The sequence below is a fragment of the Vanellus vanellus genome (genome assembly GCF_965231255.1).
Source record: "Vanellus vanellus genome assembly, chromosome: 1".
Classification (NCBI taxonomy): Eukaryota; Metazoa; Chordata; class Aves; order Charadriiformes; family Charadriidae; genus Vanellus; species Vanellus vanellus.
The window spans coordinates 163436483-163457737 of record NC_138905.1 but is presented as its reverse complement, the minus strand read 5'-3'; the positions used below and the strand labels follow the sequence as shown (position 1 = coordinate 163457737).

Sequence of the window (21255 nt, the reverse complement as noted above, 5' to 3'; positions counted from 1 at the left end):
GTATCATTCCTTCCAATCAAATTTTTTTTTGTAAGATGAACTCTAGCTAAGCCTGAATAATCCCTTTCTAAATATTGTGTCCAGCTGAGATTATAATATTTATTCTGCTTGCCACTGGTGACAGCTAAGCACACAAACATTCGCAAAGGTGAGGTTTTTCGATGTGTGAGCCGTAGTAAGTAACATGTAATTGCAGGAGGTGGCAAAATACAGCATGCAAACAGATGGAAGTTACATGCCAAAGAGCTCATTATATATACTCTTATTAGAAATATGGCTTTAATATAGTTAATAATGCTTCACCCATGAAATCTGGTACTTTGAAAAAATAGCCTGTTTTCCCAAGGAAAACAGGTATTGAGAAAAAGCAATAAAGTCTATGTTATTTCTACTTTTAGATGTGTAAATAAGCCTGCAATGTAAGCTGGACCTCCACAGAGATCCAGGTTCAAAGTATGACTTCCTTTGCATCGGCAGCCTCTTTTCCAATAATAGAGCTACAAAGTGCGGTTCTTAGTATGCCGCTGGAATGTGTTACGTGATTAAAAGAAGAGAGTCTGCTGTGTGTTTTGCCAGCTGTTTGACATTTTTTTTGATTAAGAAAATGAATCAGTGCCAGAAAGAACACTCAAAAGACAACTAATAAGATCTTGATTAAGGGGTTGTTTTTTTTCATCTTGGTCTGTGTTTTCATTTTACAGCCCACATTTCCAGTGGGTCCCACAATAGGAACGAACACGGCTATTAGCTTTGCTCCTTACCTAACGCCAGTAACACCGGGAGTTGGCTTAGTCCCGACTGAGATCCTACCCACACCGCCTGTCATTGTTCCTGGAAGTCCACCGGTTTCAGTCCCCGGTTCAACTGCTACCCAGAAACTCCTCAGGACTGATAAACTGGAGGTACTGTAGACACCGCCGTGACTAGAAATGCAATCCTCTGTTAGGCTGTGTGAAAGATCCTGGAGGGAAAAACTGTATTGTTTCAGAAACGATGCTTAAATTTAGTTGCTACAAATAAAGGCCTTGTAACCAGGCAGGATTTCTACACTTGCAGCCAGTGGTAATTAAACACTGTTATTTTTAAGGTAGTGCGTTTGCTCAAATTTAATACACAGACATCAACATAAATTTTCATCTTTTGTAAAGTTCGTCTCCTCCAAAATACCTCAAGTATACGTGCCTGTAAAGGTATGCCTTGATGATTAACAAGCACCTTTTTATTGCAGTATTAATTCTGTCCTGATTTTCATGCGCTGATATTAGGGGAATTTTATAGCCTTATGCATCGATATTAGGGAAATTGCGTAGCCCTTCAGCCTTGAGCTACATACGGAGATGTTGGATGTTCCCAACCCTGGAGCAGGCTGAAGGGGCAAGCCCCCAGCTATGTCCAGATCCTGCCCGGCATTGATGGATCTCTGCGTGGTGGGGCTCAGTGGAATCTGTGATCCAAGTGCATGAGAAGGGCAAACGACTCTTGCGGAAATGAATGTGCTTTCCCAAAAGCCTAAGCAGTAGAGTCTAGAGCCCATTTCTTAGGAAAATCAGCATGTTCATTCTGCCTGGTTTTGAAAATTATTTTTAAGGAGGCTCTTCATTTTGTTTGTGGGCTCCATAAAAAATGCAGTGCATCTGATGGATATCTTGCCTGGGTCCCAGCGAGAGGAACTCCTTCCCTACCAGTGGAGCTGCCAGAATATGAAGTGTAGTCAGAAAGGGCCTGAATATTTTGGGATTCCCAGCTAGTTTTGCAGGGGTGGTTACTTCAACAAGTATCCTTGCCAGATGTTTTCCAGACAGGGAAAAGGAAGGGCATTTGGGAGTGCTTCTGTTGCATGTCAAGTTCATTTAGCTGCCTTACCACAGAGCTGCCTGAGGAGCCAAGCACGTAAGGGTAAAATAGATGCATTCCCCTCTCCCAGAAGAAGATGAAGGGTTTATCACACTGAATTCGCTGAAAAACTTGAACTAACTGGGGAAGGGGACAGGTCTGTCTTTTGGGGGCGCGGGGCTCTTCCCTGCCCTTCCGTGTTGCACCGAGCTCTTCCCCTGCAACGGGTGTTGTTTTGCACGTAGGTGTGCAGGGAGTTCCAGCGGGGAAACTGTGCGCGTGGAGAGACTGATTGCCGCTTTGCGCATCCGGCAGACAGCACAATGATTGACACAAACGACAACACCGTAACCGTGTGTATGGATTACATAAAAGGTCGTTGCATGAGGGAGAAATGCAAGTATTTTCACCCTCCTGCACATTTGCAGGCCAAAATCAAAGCGGCGCAACACCAAGCCAACCAGGCTGCGGTGGCAGCCCAGGCAGCTGCGGCAGCTGCGACTGTGATGGTAAGTGCTGGCATATACGGCTGCCTTTTTTTTGACAGAAGCTCTTTGATGCCTATTTTGCTTCGATTTAATGCTGTTTGCTTATACTTTCTTTTGTCTTTTGCCTCTTTTTTTTTTTTTTTTTTGTAAAAAAATAAGAATTTAAAAAATTATTACTATTGCTTGATGGGAGGAAGCACTTTTTTCTTTATGCCCTTATTTTAACGCTGTGTTTCTATCCAAGACAGTGAAGCAAATGACATTCTATACCACTTCTGTTCTCTGCCTTGATTAGATGTTAAATTTGGCCCTAATATTTCCAAACAGAAACAAAACTGATGAGCTTTGATGTCCCCTGGAAAACAGGCACATACGCTGTTTTAGCTCTTTGGTGACAGATATACATGTGGAAATTTGGAGGAAAAGGAAGAAAAAGCAAAGAGAGAGCTTTTGCCTCAGAGATGGGTAGTAGAAAAGAAACCTGTATTAGGGTTCAACTCACCCCGCCTTACATGTCAGACAGTTAGATAACTGAGCCTAGCCTAGCCGCCTTGGTCACACTTCATGCGTAGTGGAGAAAAACCAGTACTGATCTACCACTAGTGCCTGTCTGGGAATGAGATGGAACTGCCCTCTGTACATACATGTCTATCCCTGCTGACTAAAAAGTGTTCACTGTATCTTTTTGAACTTTGGTTAGGTGAATCTCACGCCTAGAGACTTTTTTTGCCTCTCCCACTGTCATGGGCAAGTTACTTAAATCTCTTTGTGATACGATTTTTCAATTAGAAAAGCAGAGTTTAAAAGTAGTCAACTAAAATGGGAAAAATGCATAGTAACTATAGTCAGAAGAAAAGAGATGGAGGGCTTTCTATTTTTAGATACTGAAAACTATTTTAGTTACTGAAAACTGTTCAGACAATTCAGTGCATCCATTTACCAGTATTGGATCTCTCTTACTGTTGCTACCAGGAAAGCTGATAAATATAAATAGAGTGGTATTGATAAAGTTAAATAAATCGAGCATGCAGGATCTGACTTGGGAGACAAAATTGCTGGCAGCAAATCAAAGAATCATTGTCCTCATTGCTGGCAGTGGACGAATAATTAAGCAGATGTGGTTTGTGGACTTGTGGGCAGTGCATACAATAGTTATAGACAATACAGTTATTCTCTGGGTAAAAAGCCTACCAAAACCACAATACAGTACAGTATATAACTACCCCAAGCTATTGTATTTAGCAAATTAGCAAAGACCAGACTTTTTGAGGGACAAAGAGTAAGTTATGCAAGAAAGTAAACCTCCAAACAGAAGAACATTTCTTAAGTTTTAATATTCTTTCTGTTATAGTATCCCCAGTCTCTGTTTCAAACTGGGTGATTTTCAGTTAAACTTTCCTGTGGTTGCAGAAATTTAATACCATCCAGAAATTAAAGCAAAGGAGATTGGGTTTTTTATTCTAGTTAGCTTCTATTGTGCAGTATTTATTGTCTCTTTAGAGAATGTAATATTTCTAGGCAATATACTAAAGAAGAAAGGAGAGAGATGAGGGGATTAATTTTTTTGTGCTTCAGTAATGGTTGGATGTATATCCTGTGATTTAAATAAGCCGTAATTGGAATTACATTAGCCTCAAAGCAAGATGAAGCATCTTTGGAAACACAGAATTGACATGGTTAGTAGTCTAATGTCACAGGAGAAGAAGGCAGGGACCTGTAATTTAGGGTAACTTTTTGCAGAAAAATATGTACAAAAGATTTAAATGGCATATTTAGACTACCAAACAGAAAATATTCCTTACAGTCCAACTTTTTTTTGTTTAATATATATTTGAAACAATCAGATAGAATGAATGAAAAATCACTGGAATGACAATAACAACAAAAAAGTGATAGAAAAGTCACATGCCTGCAAGGTCACCCAAGAATGACCAAGGATACTCAATTGGATCTAGAGAGCGAAAGTAGGCGTAAATACCAATGCTTACCTGTAGGGTTTACTTGCAGGTTGCTCCCAGGTTGAAATTTTGTCCAAGAGGTTTTCCCTCCTGGCTGGGGAGCTGGCTGCATTGCTGTGGTCTGGAGAGTGCTCTTCTAGATGAGCATTGTGGATAGGGTTACAGCACTGCAGACAAAACTTATAGAATCATAGAATAGTTTGGGTTGGAAGGAACGTTTAAAGGTCATCTAGTCCATCTTCCCGCAACGAGTAGGGACATCTTCAATGAGATCAGGTTGCTCAGAGCCCCGTCCAACCTGACTTTGAATGTTTCCAGGGATGGGGCATCTACCACCTCTCTTGGCAACCTGTGTCAGTGTTTCACCACCCTCATTGTAAAAAATTTCTTCCTTATATCTAGTCTGAATCTACCCACTTTCAGTTTAAAACCGTTACCCCTTGTCCTATTGCAACAGGCCCTGCTAAAATGTTTGTCCCCATCCTTCTTATAAGCCCCCTTTAAGCTTGTAAGACCATTGAAGGTCAATGAATTCTGCAGTCTGGGACCCTCCAGAAAATGCCCTGTATATTTCTGTACACTGAAGTTTAGGAATTTTTCCTCAGGTATCTTAGGTGACCCCATCTTTTGAAGTAAATAGGAAAGGAAAAGACACTCTGAAAGAGGCTGTAGATCACGTACAGCTTGAATGCAAAGTGCATTAGAAAGCAGTGTCATCTCTCATTGTACTGGGGGAGCTCCAGATATTCATGTGGTGCATCAGAGAGTATAAAAAGTCATTGAAGAATGTACAGCCTAAATTAAAATGTGAATTCATAGTTGAAGTTGCAAGGGACCTCTGGAGATCACCTAGTCCAACCGCCCCTGCTCGAACAGGGTGAGCTAGAGCAGATTGCCTAGGACATGGCTAGTTGGCATTTGAAAGTTTCCAAGGATGGAGGCTCCACACCTTTTCTTGACAACCTGCTCCATGGTTAAGTAATGCTTACAGTAAAAACAACCAACTAAACAAAAAAAAAAAAAAACAACCAAACCACAAGGCTTACATTTAAATGGAATTTCTTGTATTTAAATTTGTTCCCATTGCATGTTGTCCTGTCACAGGGCATCACAGAGCAGAGTCTTTACTCCCCCATCAGATATTAATATACACTGATGAGATCACCTGGCATCTTCTCTTCTCTAGGCTGAACAGTCCCAATTCTCTCAGCCTTTCCTCATATGAGATGTGTTCCAGTCCCTTAATCTTTGGGGGCCTTTATGGGACTGTTTTCTAGTATGTCCGTGTCTTTCTTGTGCTGGGATGCCCAGACCTGGACATAGCGCTCCGCACCTGGTCTTACCAGTGCTGAGTAGAGGGGAAGCATCACCTCCCTCAACCTGCTGGTGATGTTCTTCCTAATGCAGCCCAAGATACTGTCAGCTGCCTTTGCTGTGAGGGCACATTTCTGGCTTGTGTTCAACTTGATGTCCACCAGGACGTTGAGGGCCTTTTGTGTCAAGCTGCTTTCCAGCTGGGTGGCCTCCAGCATGTAATGCTGTCTGGGGTTGTTCCTCCCCAGGTGCAGGGCTTGGTATTTCCCTTTGTTGAACTTAGTGAGGTTCCTCTCTGCCCATTTCTCCAGCCTTTTCAGGTCCCTCTGAGTGTCAGCACATCTATCTTGTTTATTGTTGTGGTTTAAGAGTATCAACCACTCCTCCCAGTTTTACACCACTAGTGAGTGGCTTCCAGCTGGACTTTGTGTTGCTGATCGCAACCTGTTGAGCCCACCTCACTGTTTCCCATTTAGCCCGTACTGAATAAATTTGTCCGTGACGGTGAAATGGGAGACAGTGTTGAAAACCTGTCTGAAGTCAAGAGAAACAATATCTGTGGCTCTCCCCTCACCCACCAAGTCAGTCTCATCGTAGAAGGCTGTCAGGATGGTTAAGCACAATTTTCCCTGCATAAATCTGTGCTGGCTACTCCCCCTCACCTTCTTGGCTTTCATGTATTTGGAGATGGTTTTCAGGAGGATTTGCTCCATTGCTTTCCCAGGGACTGAGGTGAGGTTGACCACCCTGTCATTCCTCAGACCTTCCTTCCTGCCCTTTTTGGAGACAGTAGTGTCATTTACTTTCTTACAGTCTCCACAAACTTCCCCCAGTCGCAGTGACCTTTCAAAGATAATTAATAGTAGCCTTGCAGTGACATTGGCCAGCTCCCTCAGCACCTGTCAGTGCATCTTGTCAGGTCATAGAATCATAGAAAGGTTTAGGTTGGAAGGGACCTTGAAGATCATCGAGTTCCAACCCCCCTGCCATAGACAGGGACACCTCCCACTAGACCAGGTTGCCCAAGGCAACATCCAGCCTGGCCTTGAACACCTCCAGGGATTGGGCCTCAACAACCTCTCTGGGCAACCTGTTCCACTGCCTTACCATCCTCAAAGTGAAAAACTTCTTCCTAATGTTCAATCTGAACTTGCCCTCTTCCAGTTTAAAGTCATTCCCCCTCGTCCTATCGCTACATGCCCTTTTAAAAAGTCCTTCCCCAGCTCTCCTGGAGGCCCCCTTTAGGTACTGGAAGGCCACAATGAGATCTCCCTGGAGCTTTCTCTTCCCCACGCTGAACAGCCCCAACTCTTTCAGCCTCTCCTCATACAAGAGGTGCTCCAGCCCTTGGATCATCCTCGTGGCTCTCCTCTGGACACGATCCAGCAGATCCATGTCATTCTTCTGCTGGGGACTCCAGAGCTGGATGCAGTACTCCAGGTGGGGTCTCACGAGAGTGGAGTAGAGGGGCAGAATCACCTCCTTTGACCTGCTGGCCACCCTTCTTTTGATGCAGCCCAGGATACGGTTGGCCTTCTGGGCTGCGATCGCATCCAGGTCCTATGGGTCTGTGTACATCCAGTTTGTTTAAATGTTCCCAAGCCTGATCCTCTTCCTCCAAGGGTAAATCTTCTTCACTTCAGACTTCCCCACTGGTCTCCCCCTGGCCTGAAGGCCAGTAGAGATGATGTGCAGTACCTCAGCCTTCTCCATGTCCTGTGTCACCAGGTCACCTCACCCATTCAGCAGCAGGCCCACGTTTTCCCTGGTCTTCCTTTTGTTGCTAGATTCAACTGCAGATGGTCTTTGGCTGTCCTAACCCATCCCTGCATGCTTAGGCTGTGTCCCTATTCCTTCTGGTCCATCCATCCCTGCTTCCACTTCTCATGTGCTTCCCTTCTTGTGTTAGAGTTTAGTCAGGAGCTCCTTGCAGATCCACGCAGGCCTCTGCTGTGTGGATCATGCTCATATTCCAGGAGACATTGTAGTGTACTGATGTGACATATGGCAGACAAGTGCTATGCCTCAGTACGTTTGATCATTTTTATTATTGTCTTTATTTCCTTTTCCTCTCCAGTATGTAGCTATTGATTTGTTTGGTTAGTTATGTAGGAGATCAAATATTGAGCAGGAACTTGATGGAACAGAAAGAGGCAAAGGAGGTTTTACTATCAGGACAAAATGAAAGAAAAGACAAAGGTGGGAGATAAAAATGGACAGTTGGTCTGAAAGCCTTAAAAGAGAGGGAGTCTACATGGAAAAAAGATTGATGGGTAGGTATAGGAACAGATCAACTTAAAGCCTTCATGCTGGAAAACCTGAGACTGAACTCGCTGTGGAAGATGAGGGGAAAGCCAGCAAAAAGTTGCAGAACAGGGAGGTGAGGTTAAGAAGAGCATGGAGATGAAGTGGAGAAAGGCAATCATTAACACAGAGATAATAAGTTAACAATTGAGATCAGATAAGATCTGCATTTGGATAATAAAGGTAATTACCTGAAACACTTTACTCTTAATGATGTTGATTTGAGTTTGTGGACTTTGTCATCGCATAATGCTGAATTCAGTTGTAAGCTTCACCTCTGTGTAGACTTCCATCCATGGAGGATGCAGAGTGGGTCTGAGGCTGTGCCCTGTGCAGAGTGATGGCCCCCACGGGGGTGCCCATGGAGAGTACCACGTCAGCTGCACAGCACCCTGCTCAGACACAAGAAGGCTCTCCAGGTCCTCACTTTGCGCCAGGTGTTTCTTGTTATGTCTCAGTCTTGGCGCCAGACAGAAGAGCAGATCTCGTAGACCAAGGTGTGTAATCCAGAATTGTGGTGAAGGAGAGATGGGGAGGGCGCTGGGAAGCCTCATGCAATGTAGGTGCAACGGAGCCAGAAACAAGGAATAGGCAAAGTGAGGGCTATCCTACAAAATATCCTGTTGGCACTAGCTACTCTTGTGACCGTAAGCTGTTTGTAGGAATTTTGTGCCTTGTCCTCTTTTTCTTTTTATTTTCACTTTTGTTCCCTATTTCCACATATGGATGTCAAGATAGACATAATCTGCCTAGCCTAAAAGAGCTAAATACCAGCCTGTGTTTAAAAAACAAAAGTAAAAATTCTGACTTCTATGTAAATCTTCCTTTCCTTTCTAAAGGTTTGTAAGAATTATTTACACTATAAAACTTGAAAGTAATATTTTGTATGAGATTTTTTTACAGAATACCATCATATCAGCCATAAGTTTGATCTTATTATGGAAGTATACATAAATGTATATGCTTATGTACTATGCCTAAATATTTTCTTTTTAAAAAATTAATAATGCTGGATTAGTATCATAACTCATATGTTACTGTTCGCTTATGAACTGAGAGCAGTATTTTTACTCCCTGCTCCTGAAGCTAGTGCTGAAAGTTGTAGCAAAATTTAGAAAATATGTTTTAAATTCTGAAAGACTTTTTTTCCCTCTCAATGTAACGTGGTAAGTTACAAGGAAAAAAAAATCTACAAAAATGACCCAGCTGTAGGGGAAAAAAAAAGGAATTAATGATAAGTTAGTGTAAGTAGACATAATACTTACTCTGCTTTGTATTGGAAAAGGAGAACCTCTCCCATTTTGAACCCTAAATCCGTTGAGTGACGCACTTCTCTTAATTAAGACCCTCACCTTGCAAGCACTGTTATTAGTAGCATTTGTAATGCATTACAACTTTCACTAGTGCTTTGTATTTGAAAATGTAGCCTTCCAAATTGATTTTTCCGCTTTAAAATGTGACTTAACTAACTTATCAGGAATTCTTATAGGCGTATCCTTAAAACTTTATGCATCTCTGTGAAGTGTTTATACGATGCTTAATAGTGTCTGCAAGCTGCTGTTTTACTCAACTTTCCTGAATTTCAAACATCTATATTTTACTCTCTTATATGCTTTTAACTAAGGTATAGTAGATGCATTTTTGCTTCGGTACTAATTCAAAATGTAATATCCATTTCTTTAGAAGACATTTTTGTTGTTGTGCATGCCTAGTGTTTTTGTATGTTGTATATTGCATTCAGAATATTTTTTTCCTTCTCACCTATCCACAAATGCAATGCCGTTCCCATGATGCACCTCTGCTTGCTGTTTACCTGTATGTTAATTCGCTTGAATCCCATTGGCCCACTGCCATCATGTGCTCGCTGCCTGTTATTAAAAGACTCAGTCGACTGCCAAAGCAATGAAGCGACCTCTCGAAGCAACTGTAGACCTGGTACTTTGACCTTTCACCTTTTGCTTTGCATGTAGCTTTTTGGGTTTGTTTGTTGGTTTTTTGTTTTTTTTGTTTTTTTTCAGAGAAGCAACTAATGAAATTTGTATCGCTTTACTTTTGAACATCAACCGGAAATGATTTCACATACTCGTTAATTTACCGGAAACTCTATTTGTCCATCTCATTCTCATACGTAATAAATGCAGACGATTTAGTTTGGTTCCTAACATGGTTTCATTTTTTTAAATCTCCTCTCATGAAAAGTCAAATTGAGATAAAACTGCTTCTGTAATTGAAAACGCTTAACATAATCCATTAATCTGTATAATAATAGGAAACGGTATTTAAATTTAAAAAAAGAAAATACTTGGCAATGAAACACAAGTGGTTTTTTCTCCCTATAATATTTGAAAACCTGTGTAAAGGCAATGCCATTTTCGTTGCTTTAAAGGCCTTTCTTTTCAGTAGTTGTGCTGCTACAGTTTTAGGTTAATAGTACCACGCTTTTGCTATCAATAACAAAATTTCACTCATTTTACATTGCTGTGCTTTGAGTTAATATGCATGGCGAGGCATCTTTAGCCGCTTTAAAAAATAATAAGTTTTTCGTATTTATGTATATGTTACGCACAGCGTCTTAAAAACGGCGCCATTTTAACTAACTTTCTTATTTACAGGCCTTTCCTCCTGGTGTTCTTCACCCTTTACCAAAGAGACAAGCACTTGAAAAAAGCAATGGTGCCAGTGCCGTTTTCAATCCCAGTGTCTTGCACTATCAACAGGCTCTTGCCAATGCTCAGTTGCAGCAACACGCAGCGTTTATCCCAACAGGTACGTTGCACCCACACTGAGCCAGTTTCCTGTCCCTTAGGTGGCACCTCCGTGTCAGGCGGCTGCACTTAGCAGAAGGTTTTGTTATGCTCCCTGCCCTGCTTGAGGGGAAGTCTGCACAGATAGTTACACGTTATTTTAATTCCTCCTGCAAAGTACGAGAATCCAAGCAGAAATTTCCACGTGCCATCAGGCTGCTTTTCACGTTCATAGCCTCCTTCGTCACCGTCCACAGTTTGCCCCTTTTTTCCTACCCTAAATTGGCTGTATTTTGACTTTGGTCTGCCAGCGCTCTCCTAGGAGATGAGAGGGCAAAGTGCCTTCAACAAAAATGCTGGGAAAAGCATTCAGAGATGCCCCGGGAAGCGCGCCGTGGCCCAGGCGCATCCTTCTGCTCCCTCGGGGGTGGTTTTGCAGCCGCGGGGATTGCCCCAGCCACGCACAAGCGGGGCGAGACGGGGAGCACCAGCCATCACCTTCCAGTCGATAACCTGCGTGGAAGCACTGGCAAAACGCAGCACTCCCCTGTGGGCGCACTAAAGGGCTTTTGAGGCCCCAGATGCGTTTTCGTGGTTTTCATTTTGGAACACCACCAGAACTTTTCCTAGCATTTGCGGCTAATAGCTGGGGTTATCTAGTTCTTCAGAGGGGTGATCTGAAGATGAGTGAATGTCATTTGCATTTCGGTGCTTGGAGCCCTGTAAAAATCAGAGCATTCGGAGATGGCTTGACCTGCACCCTGGCCAGCGGCAGGGCTTGTCTCTAACACTGCGAAAGAAAGAATGTGCTAGGCGCTTGCGTAGACAATAACGACATAACCCTCTAAATTACGTCAGTCACCCCCACTCCAAACTTCCCAAAGGTAAATATCCTGCCTAACAAATTCTGTGTTTTCATTTATAATTAAAGAATTACATATTTTAGTATCGGAACATTAAGGAGCGTGAACTTCCAGAATCGTTTAAAACTAGGTGTTTGCAAATGTGCTTGACATTGAATTCAGCGGTGTTATTTTAGTTGATAGAAATAATGTCGGTTAAGCAAGGAATGAAACGCAACACATGATTGTTTCCCGATCTATCAGCTTTCCCATATGTTTTTAAAGATAAAAGCAAACACAGATGGCTTTGACTTCATGGAATTTTGCTATAAGGCCTGAGTAACAACCTTGGAGCTTGCCCCTGTATTTGTAATAGTAAGTTATAGCATGCTGTATTTTTAGCATACTGGTGCCACAGAATATCTGTGGCAGAAAACATACTGTCATTTATGGAACTGTTTGAAACAAATAAACAAATTGTGAGATTGCCTTTTTGGACACGAATGGAGGACTGCCTTGTGCTTACAATCATGCAGAAATTTTTACAAATTTATTTTGCATTATAACCCTGAGAATTTGCAGTATGATACGCAGTATTCCTTCTCTTAAGCACTCCCTTTCAGGGCTTATCACTATTATTTGCCATTGCCAAGGATTTAAAATTAACTATGGAAAATACAGTAGTTTAAACCTTTTTCAGTGAAATAGCGTTTGGATATTTTCCAGACTTTTGGAGTGCTCATGCTTCCTTAAGTAGCTCATTCTTTGTGCTTTTTATTGCCCATCCCTCTTTCCAACTAACGGGTGTAATTATAGTTTTATCTTACAAATTTCGGATGGTAGGAAGGGTGGATCTTGGAACCAAACCTCAAGGGCCAGGTTGTTGGCAAGCCCCAAAACAAGTGCATGAAAGAAGAAGAAACAGAGGGATAACATAGCAGATGGCACCCAAGCCCAGAGTAGAAAACCTTTCTCACAGTGCTGAACCTCCTGCTCTTTGTGAACACCATCAGCACCTAGAAAGGATGTTAGAGAGAGGAGTGGGGCATGGGAGGAATATGGAATATTAGGAAAGGGGAAGCCCCTCTATATGAGTGGGTGTCACGAGCTTTTTGTTAAAGATGCTACGTCTGATATTCCCACGTTTCCTGGGAAGGTTGGATTTGGTGGGTGTAAGGACTGTCATGCCACCCAGGTCTAAGGAGCGATGCATGACATTAGCTGTTGGATTTTAAATTGTTATGTGATATTTTCTGAACTGGTATGATTTTCAAATGTGTTCCTTGTGTGTGCGTGTCTGTTAAGTTAAATTTTAAGACAAGTTTTGCTGCTGGAATATATATAAAACTTAATTGTTTTATATAACTTCTCTGCTTTCTTAACCACTTGCTCCCCTAATAAAAAGTGTGGGGCTTGACTTAGCATGGCTTACCTCCAAGTTCTGCACTTTGTTTGTTTTACATCAGTTGATTGCTTTGTCACCTTCTCCTTATTGTTTGGTGAATGATCTTAAAAACAACAGATCTTTTCTCTCTTCCCATGGCTGTTTGTTAGTGTTTCTGTACCCTCCAGAGGAGGAACTTTGTGTATTCTCTGGGGACTGTTCTTGGGTAAGGTCATTCATAGTTACACTGCTACTGCGTTGGTCCGATAAGGGGCTGCAGTAGTAATTAAGCAGGAATACGAGAAGCATATTTCACTTCTTATCAAATATGCCTGTATGTGGGACTAGTCTCCTCACATGCTCGCCTTCACCAGCTTGCTATATGCACTGTACTGAAAATACCCTGTCCTTTCTTTTTCACTGGGTCTTCCCAGAAAGGTTAAAGGTGGACTAGGCACCGAAACTCAACCTCATGGCAGGTGAGCAGTCCTTCCAGAGCACCCCTGAGGTGTGCTGGGAGCCTTTTACTGGAACTTTGAGGTGTTTAGCTCAGGGAATTGTCACAGTAGTGTTTTCTTTTGTCAGAAGCACCTCTCCACCTCAGGAGTTGTGTTAAGAATAAGTACATTAAATTTGGCAAAGCCCCCGCAGAACAATATTCCAGAATCGTAGAATCACAGAATGATAGGGCTTGGAAGGGACCTCTGGAGATCATCTAGTTTTTAACTTCTTTCTCTGCTGCACATCAAAAAGTTGGTGAATATTGATCTGACATTGAGCTGTCTGAATTATGCAATGAGTTCTCAAATTCCCAAGTAATGTGATATTTAACCAAAGATGTGTGGTATTTAACTAAAGATGTTTCGGTAAACAAAAACCTGTCGCTGCAAAAGTACTAAGTGAAAGGACAGAAGTACGAAATAAAAAAGTTTATGGAGTATCTTGTGTGTACACAGAAACACGCCAAAAGCCACAGGCTGTACTCAGGTAGAGGTTTAGTAAGAACATAATCACCTTTTTTGTGTTCAAGCGAAACTATGAATGACCTTACAGTTTCATTTAACTAACTTACTTCTCTGTGGTTATGCTTGAATCTCACTTTGAATGTTAACTCTAAACGGCTAACCTGTTTCTTCCCTTTATCCACTTTTTTCACCTATCATTGCATGACACGCAGGGTCAGTTTTGTGCATGACACCCGCTACCAGTATTGGTAGGTTCCAAATTTCTTTATTGATCTCTTTTTGTACTGTATATGATGTTTATTCACTTGTTTCAAAAATCCTGGGCAAGATTTAGACACTGACTAGAGTTAAAGGTTCGCTTGTCCTTCTTTCTGGTTGACTTTGCAGAGTGTTTAGATGTGTAGATGAAAGCTGCAGTTTAGGTGTGATACCACCTGCTATAACAACTACACTGCAAAAGCATAATACCATGAATTCCAGTCTGCTTTTCAGTTTTCAAAGTTTTATTTCTCTTTATATTTTATATTGTCTAGTACTATAAAATCATAAAATACTGGGAAAAGCCAGCAAATTTCATCAGTGTTTTAAAGTTTCATAGTGGTGTGCCTATTTCTCCTTTTTGCTGTGTGTTAGAAAGTTTTATCAGCGTTTCCCAGAAATGCCTGCTTTGATCCACAGAGGTTCTGTTGAAACCCGTGATCTGAATCTCGCTCCTCCTTTAAATATATTTGCAGCTTGGAATTAACATTTTGGGCATGCAAAATGGAAGTCCAATGCAGCAGCCTCTAAGACAGAAAAGTAATCTTTCTTCTATTCTATAGCACTATCCCAGTGATTTTTTTTTTTTTTTTGTGGGACTACTCAGATAAGCAGTTAAAATATCAAGCCTTTAAAACATCAAGTTAATAATTCTCCCATGAAGAGGATGATTAAAATTCATTCTTCAAATGAGCAAAAGCCATGACTTTCACAAAATCAACCTGGCTTTTTTAGATCAAACAAAGTAGGATTTAAATCAGGAAAATTATTATCATCCTTCTCCTGATTTTTGCCTCAAAGCAGATGGTAATTTAACTCTGATAAAATCTTAACAGTTATGCAGTGCTAGTAGAAAAAAAATGCATAAATTGGATTATAAAGGAAGACAGCGAGTATCTGGCTTACTTCAAAATGAAGACACATGAAAATAATTCATTTTTAATTGTGTTTAAAAATTAACATAAACATGTATCAGTTTCCAGTACAAACCACTATTTTTTTTTAGTAGAGTTTTATTTTGGAGTGCTTTATATCGGTACTGGAGGAAAACAGATTGCCCATGTAACGGGCTATTTTGGTAGAGACCTCGTTTGCACAAGCAATCTTCCTCTTAGAGATAACGCCCTCGTTTTCAGTGGTCCTTGCTCTTTTTTTCTGGGAATCGCCGATTGTGTTGACAACCTTCCTTTAATTGTACTTGTAATAAGCTATTTTCCCTTTTTTTTATTTCTCCGCCACGCTTTCTCGCTTTGCACTGTGATTGCATGCCATCTGCCGGTTTAACCCATGACGATGGCTTGCCGCTCTTGATATTCACCATGCCAAAAATACCACTTCTCTTACCATAATGCTGCACCCTCCTGTTCATTGCTTCCATGGTTCCCCTCCTGAAAGTACCCATGATGCACAACGCTACGGCCGCCACTGTCTCTGCAGCAACAACTCCTGCAACAAGTGTTCCCTTCGCCGCAACAGCCACAGCAAATCAGGTTTGCTCCTTTTAAAGCTTTCTTTCACAAGATCCCGAACTCTAAATGAGTGCTGAGATTTTTGTTTTAATTTTTTTTAACAAAAAAAATTCTCCCAGAGAATTTTTTTTTTTCTGTGTTTACCCCATCAAATTTTACTTTTATTTTTAAGTCGTTTATAGCAAGTGTTTGTGGGACAGGTTGCACTTATTTAGAGTTAACATTTGTTGCAAATAATGATGTAGCTGTGTTTTGTGTTGCGATGTTTGTACCTAATTACTGTGTAATTAACCCAACTGGAGTTAGAATCACCATAGTACTGGACTACTTACAAAAGTCTGTTATTAACTCCTAAGTTCAAAACGAAGATCATCACAGGTTTCAAATGTTCAGGTGTGTTAATGTAGCTTTCTCCATGAGGTGTGTGAAGTGACTAATTTGTAAGCACGGAAGCTGTCTAAAATCACAAATGGGACAAGACAGCTGGGAAAAAAAAAAAAAAAAAAGAGAAACAAAATTGAATGTTTTCTGTAAACACTAGTGATTGAAACAGCACTCGAGATATTTATGACTATGCCTGCTTTATGTTTGAAAGTGTAACTTTAACCTGGGAATTATATTTCCCTAAGGAAGGACGTTGTTACAAAGAAAAGAACCCCTAGGGTTATTGGCAGAGGCAGGCCAGGGAAGATGATACTTTCTCCTTTTCTTCTGCGGTTTGTTACGTTAATGGCAGTTTTCATTTTGGTAGGGTTTCCCCCTTCTCCTGCAGGACCTGATTCCCAGGGAAGATGTATTTCTTGCAGCTCAAAGGGTGTAGCTTTGACTCCTCCCTTGGGGCTGTAGAGATCCCCACCCCGACGTGCCCGGCGTCTGCCTGGAGAGGGGTTTGCACAGCAGTTGGGTCGCTCTGGATTTTCCGTTGCTTTGAGACCACGCTCGGGCATTTCCACCTGAGAGCTGTTTTCCCTCAGGTTTTGAGAGGTCAAACTGAGGAGGAAGCAAGCAGATTTGCTCACCAAGAGAAAGCAAAGGGCTATGTCCCTGTCACCTTTCCTTGTGTTCTCCTGGCCAGACCTACAAGCTGCTGCAGACCAAGTAGAAACGCTCAGCCATTGATTCATTCCCCTCCACCTGCCAAGGAATTACAAGGAAATCAGTGAAAATGTTTATCTTGATAACGTTATACCAGCAGATATTTTTTTTTTCCACTGTTGGTCCCCAAACTATTTAAGTATCCCATGGAAAAATAGAAGTTGCCACAAAAGTTTATTTTATAATAATTTAGGAAAAATATACTACCTCTGAAATACTCCCTACTTTCTGAAAGAAACACAAACCAGTCCATTTTCTCTATTTTTTTTTTTTAAAGGCTTGTTCGCCAGCATTGTGGTGTTTGTGCTTCTAGCATTTTCATCAAAAGAGGGTTGTCATTTTGTGTGTTGTTTTCTGAGAGCTAGCTTGTATTAATGAAAAACTGTTTGGGACAAGGAGGAAAGCGCAGCGGGCAAACGGTGCATTTCACTGTCCTTCCCAGAACAGCATCTGCGGGCAGAAAATCATTTGGTGGTATGCAGTGTAGTTTGGTGATCCCAAAGTGCTGACAGAGGGACTTTGAAGGTGCCAAGGGACTATGAGGAAAACGGGGTGGTTTGGGGAGGGGGTTGGCTGAGGACCCTCCGAGCACAGGAATGCAGCCGGGGCAGCTCTGCCATCTGCATGCCTGAGCGCCAGAGGGGCTGACTGTGGCTGAAGTAGAATAAATACATGTACACCTACAAAAGGAGTCTTTTTTTAAGCATTTTTTTTTTTCTTTTTAGTTAATGAGAGTACTTTTACACGAGTAACTGGTGCCACTGGGGAGACATAGGTGTGCCTTAATGCACTTTCTCATCTAGCAGGATAGCAGGCAGCGCCCCTCCTTTCCCAGTGCAGGTTTTGTTTGCATTGGAGGATTAGAGCATTTTAAATTTAACAGGAGTTGTAAAAAGTGTCTGTCTGTATTTATTTAGTTGCATATATTTGTGTGTGTGTGTATACATATAACTCCACGCTGAAATTAAAGGATGGTTTAAGACAGGGATGGGTTTCCACTTGTTTAACTTCAGCCATTTGGAAGTTTGGCATCCAGTTCATCTGCTTTTTTAGAAGTCTGTCTTAGGGCAGGGGAAATTGCCCTGGAGGGTCCTGCCTCTTTCTCTTGCTTGTGGAAGGAGGTGCGTAGGTGCGTAACCAAAGCTCTGCACCACTGCACGTGGAGGACGGGTCCCACCCCACCAGCTTTTCTCGTCGGCTTCTGTGGCGTGTGCCATCACTGTCTTTTCTCTTCTCGCTCCTGTCTTTGTTTTAGGCATTGCAAATCTTTAAAAGCTACTGTGAAAAACTGTATTTGAAAGTAGGGAAAGTAGTAGTAGTTACTTCTTCTTTATAAGAGGCAAATCTCCAAATTTGCTGTTTATTTAGTCTCCTAAGAGTCAGAGACTAAGCTACAACACTAGGAAAGGCCCCATAGTAACTCTGTGTTCCTAACTCGCAGTATTTCTCTAGCTCAAGAAACACAGAAGGAGCAGGTAATTAACTTGGGTTAAGACTTTATTCATGGTCATAACGTCCTTTGTTTGTGTCCTCCTGTATGGATTTAAACTCTCCTGCGTATTTCAGAAAAGGATTTTTTTATTCCCATCTAGATAAAATTTCCTTTCCAGGTATGTGCCACACTGCTTTGCATATCTGTGGGATATGGTTTCCTCTTTCCAGTGGCTCTACAGCACTTTTTTAATCAATCTATTTGCAGCCTTCAGCCCATCCCATTTCAGCTCCCCCAGCTTCTCCTCACAATGCCAGCTGTGAAAAGAAAGTCGTAGCAGGGCTTAATGTTTTAGCTCAATATCATTTGGCTTAGTATTCTGGCCTGGGGAAAGATTGCTGGACTTCCTTGGGTTGAGTATGATGATCCCGTTGTCCTTGAAGCACCAGTGGAAGGAAAAGTCAACATCCCAAAAGTTGCGGAGTCTCAGCTGATGGCTAAGAAAACCCTAACAGCTCTGTTGGGTTTGTAAATTATTTAGTGTGTGCTGTCAACTTGTATTTGGAAAAAAAAAGATGAACTGTGTCTCATGTCTTCTGTCTGATCTTTCTTTCTGAAAGTAGCATGAGTAACAGCTCAAAACGTGCCTGCATTGACACATGCACAGTCGGTCATGCTTGGCCAGCAACTCTACGCATTGTGTGTTCAATGTATGGCACGAGGCACGTGAGAAGATTGTGTAGAGTTAAAGGCTATACCGTAGTACGTGTGTTTATGGTGACACCGGTTAAGAATATATGGAAAATTGGAAGTCTCTTGCTTTTCCCAACTTACAGAAGTTAGGTTTTAAAACCAAAATAATTTTCTTGCAGTATGCTTCAGAGGGAAGGAGAGTCACTTTGGCTCAGTGCAATGAAAACAGAATGGAGCAAAAGTGCTTTAGCAAACTCTGTTTTACAAATCCTGATTAAAAACTGACTCAGTTAATATACGAGCTGGTGGTATTGCTGTTCACTGTGTGTGGACATTTTGTGAGGGTGTGTCCCTGCTTGCTCAAGCTGCCAGGCTGTGATGAGAGAGGATGGAGGGGGGACTTCAGATTGGGATTTCCAGTGAAAGGCAGGTGGACTTCCAAAGGTACATGAGGAGTCCTGGAGTCAAAGGTGAGAGGTCCTTCCCCTGTCCTTTTCCCCCCTTCACAACTGCTCCAGCTGTTCTCACCAGAATGGGAACCTCACTTTAGGGTTAGATCTTTAATGAACTTACATTCAGTTGTTGGGGATGCTGACAAGGTTTTCCTGGAGGATGGAACCAGCAAAGTTCCAAAAAGTGTGAAATGACAGTGAGAGGCAGCGTTAGGTCATGTATGTGGAGGGTTTGGTCGTAGCTCCCTCTAGTGCATGCGTGTGGGCAGAGGTATGTAAAAGTTCTCATTTAAAATATTAATACAGTACTTGTGTGTAAATATATGCTTCAGAGATCTTGAACACAGATTTTAATTATTACTCCTGTAGCTAGTGGACAAGCTGTACTTGAGCAAGCAAGGAAACTGTTAACCTGCTCAGCTTCACTCACAGGTAGCCATAAGATTTCACAGATGGTGATCTATCCTGACATTATTTGAGAGGTACTATTCTGAATTCTGGGACTGAATTTCAATTTTGAATAATGCCAACACCTGTTTTGGGGAGCTTTAAATTTCTGAGTGGAAAGCCTTGCTATTGCTTCATTTATGTGTACGTATGGGTGAGTCCTACCAGGATTAGAAGGTTAGGACTCAGCCTGAAATTAAGACACCTAAGTTTTGCTTTCCATGTATGGGTGTCTACGTGCAAGCTAGAGGTTTAAGCGTCCATTCTAGACTGTGAAGATTATCAGCACAGTCAGATGAGGTCTGGAGAATAGTCTGGCTCACCCTTCAAAAGTCATGCAGGGCTTGGTTTAGTTGCCTAAACGTCTCTACTGATGTTTACGATTGTCCTAAGATAACCTTGGATGTCTAGGTTATCCAAGACATTTTAACAAGCTTGACAGATGCAATTCAGGATGTATGGACAAATCGGCACACTTCTGAACTGGCAGCTGAACAAGGCAGAAGACCTTAGCCCAAAAAGCCTGGTGAGCAAATGACCTGAGCCTGCAGTGGGTGATCACATGAAGTGATCTCCAGGCTCCATTGGCTTACTGTCTAGGTCGTAACACCCCATTGACTGGGACAGGAGGTTAGACATCAGCATTTCTGTGTCTTAAGCTGTGTCCTCAAGCTCTGTGGGTGCTTTCTTGGTTATTACAGGGCAAGTATCAAATTCCAAATCGTTTTAAAGAGTCTTGCTCTCATCACTTCAGTACAGAACAGTACATGGCTTCATTTTCTGCAGCAATGAAAATGGGCCAAAGACGGACGGTATAAAAACAGCATTACAGACAATGCTGCTTAAAGATGTTATTTAGTGACAACATTATTCTACTGGTTATGATGTGCCCTTTAACCAAGAAGGAAAAATTAAAAGGCAGATCCAGTAGAAAAATTAAATACTCGTAGGCCATGTCTGAAAAGGAATATAAGATCAACAGGCTGTCTCATGCTAAGGCTTGTGATTATCTAGCACAGCTGTTTTAAATTATGCATCAGCGTTCGCACTAAATTAGGTGGCAATTATGCAGATATTAATTATGAAATCATTCAGTAGCCTTGAGTTTTGTCAAAATCTGTAAAAATACAATGAAGAGAAAATAAAAATAGTTATGTTACATTCAAGTGCCACAAACAAAAGAACAATAAAAATATTTGCCCCAGAATTCAAAAAGTAGTTAAGGTAGCATGAAATACAGATATGCCAAGTCTTTAGCAGGGATTTGAGACACTGTACGTGTCAGCTTCCTCAGGAGGGAGGGGAACCCAGACGTGCAGCAACAGAGCCACCTCTCCTTGCCAAGATGCCCACAAAGGCAACCGCCACTCCCAGAGGAGGCAGATTCTCCTTAGACCGAAATCTCATGTGGCACCTACTCAAGCTAATTTCTCCTTCTGCATAAAGCAGAAGCGCCGTTTGCTCCCTCTTGCAAATATACCCTGGTGTCCCCAAAAAAGGACTTCCTCTCCAGTCTACCTATCTAACCCCAGGAAGCCTTCTGGCAGGGCAGAGGGCTGTCCTCAGCGCTGCTGACA

At 41.9% G+C, this 21255-nt stretch overlaps 1 protein-coding gene across 3 annotated transcripts in view; it reads left to right on the top strand.

The window, feature by feature from the left end:
* Positions 1-21255, top strand: part of MBNL2 (muscleblind like splicing regulator 2) — a 112509-nt gene that overhangs the window by 78569 nt on the left and 12685 nt on the right. The window contains exons 4-8 of one of the 3 annotated variants that reach the window (XM_082480967.1): positions 702-902; positions 2079-2342; positions 9779-9832; positions 10510-10663; positions 15486-15580. In XM_082480967.1, coding sequence (XP_082337093.1) covers positions 702-902; positions 2079-2342; positions 9779-9832; positions 10510-10663; positions 15486-15580 — 768 coding nt within the window. The remainder of the gene's footprint in view (positions 1-701; positions 903-2078; positions 2343-9778; positions 9833-10509; positions 10664-15485; positions 15581-21255) is intronic. The other 2 variants (XM_082480966.1, XM_082480968.1) reach the window with 2 other exon arrangements.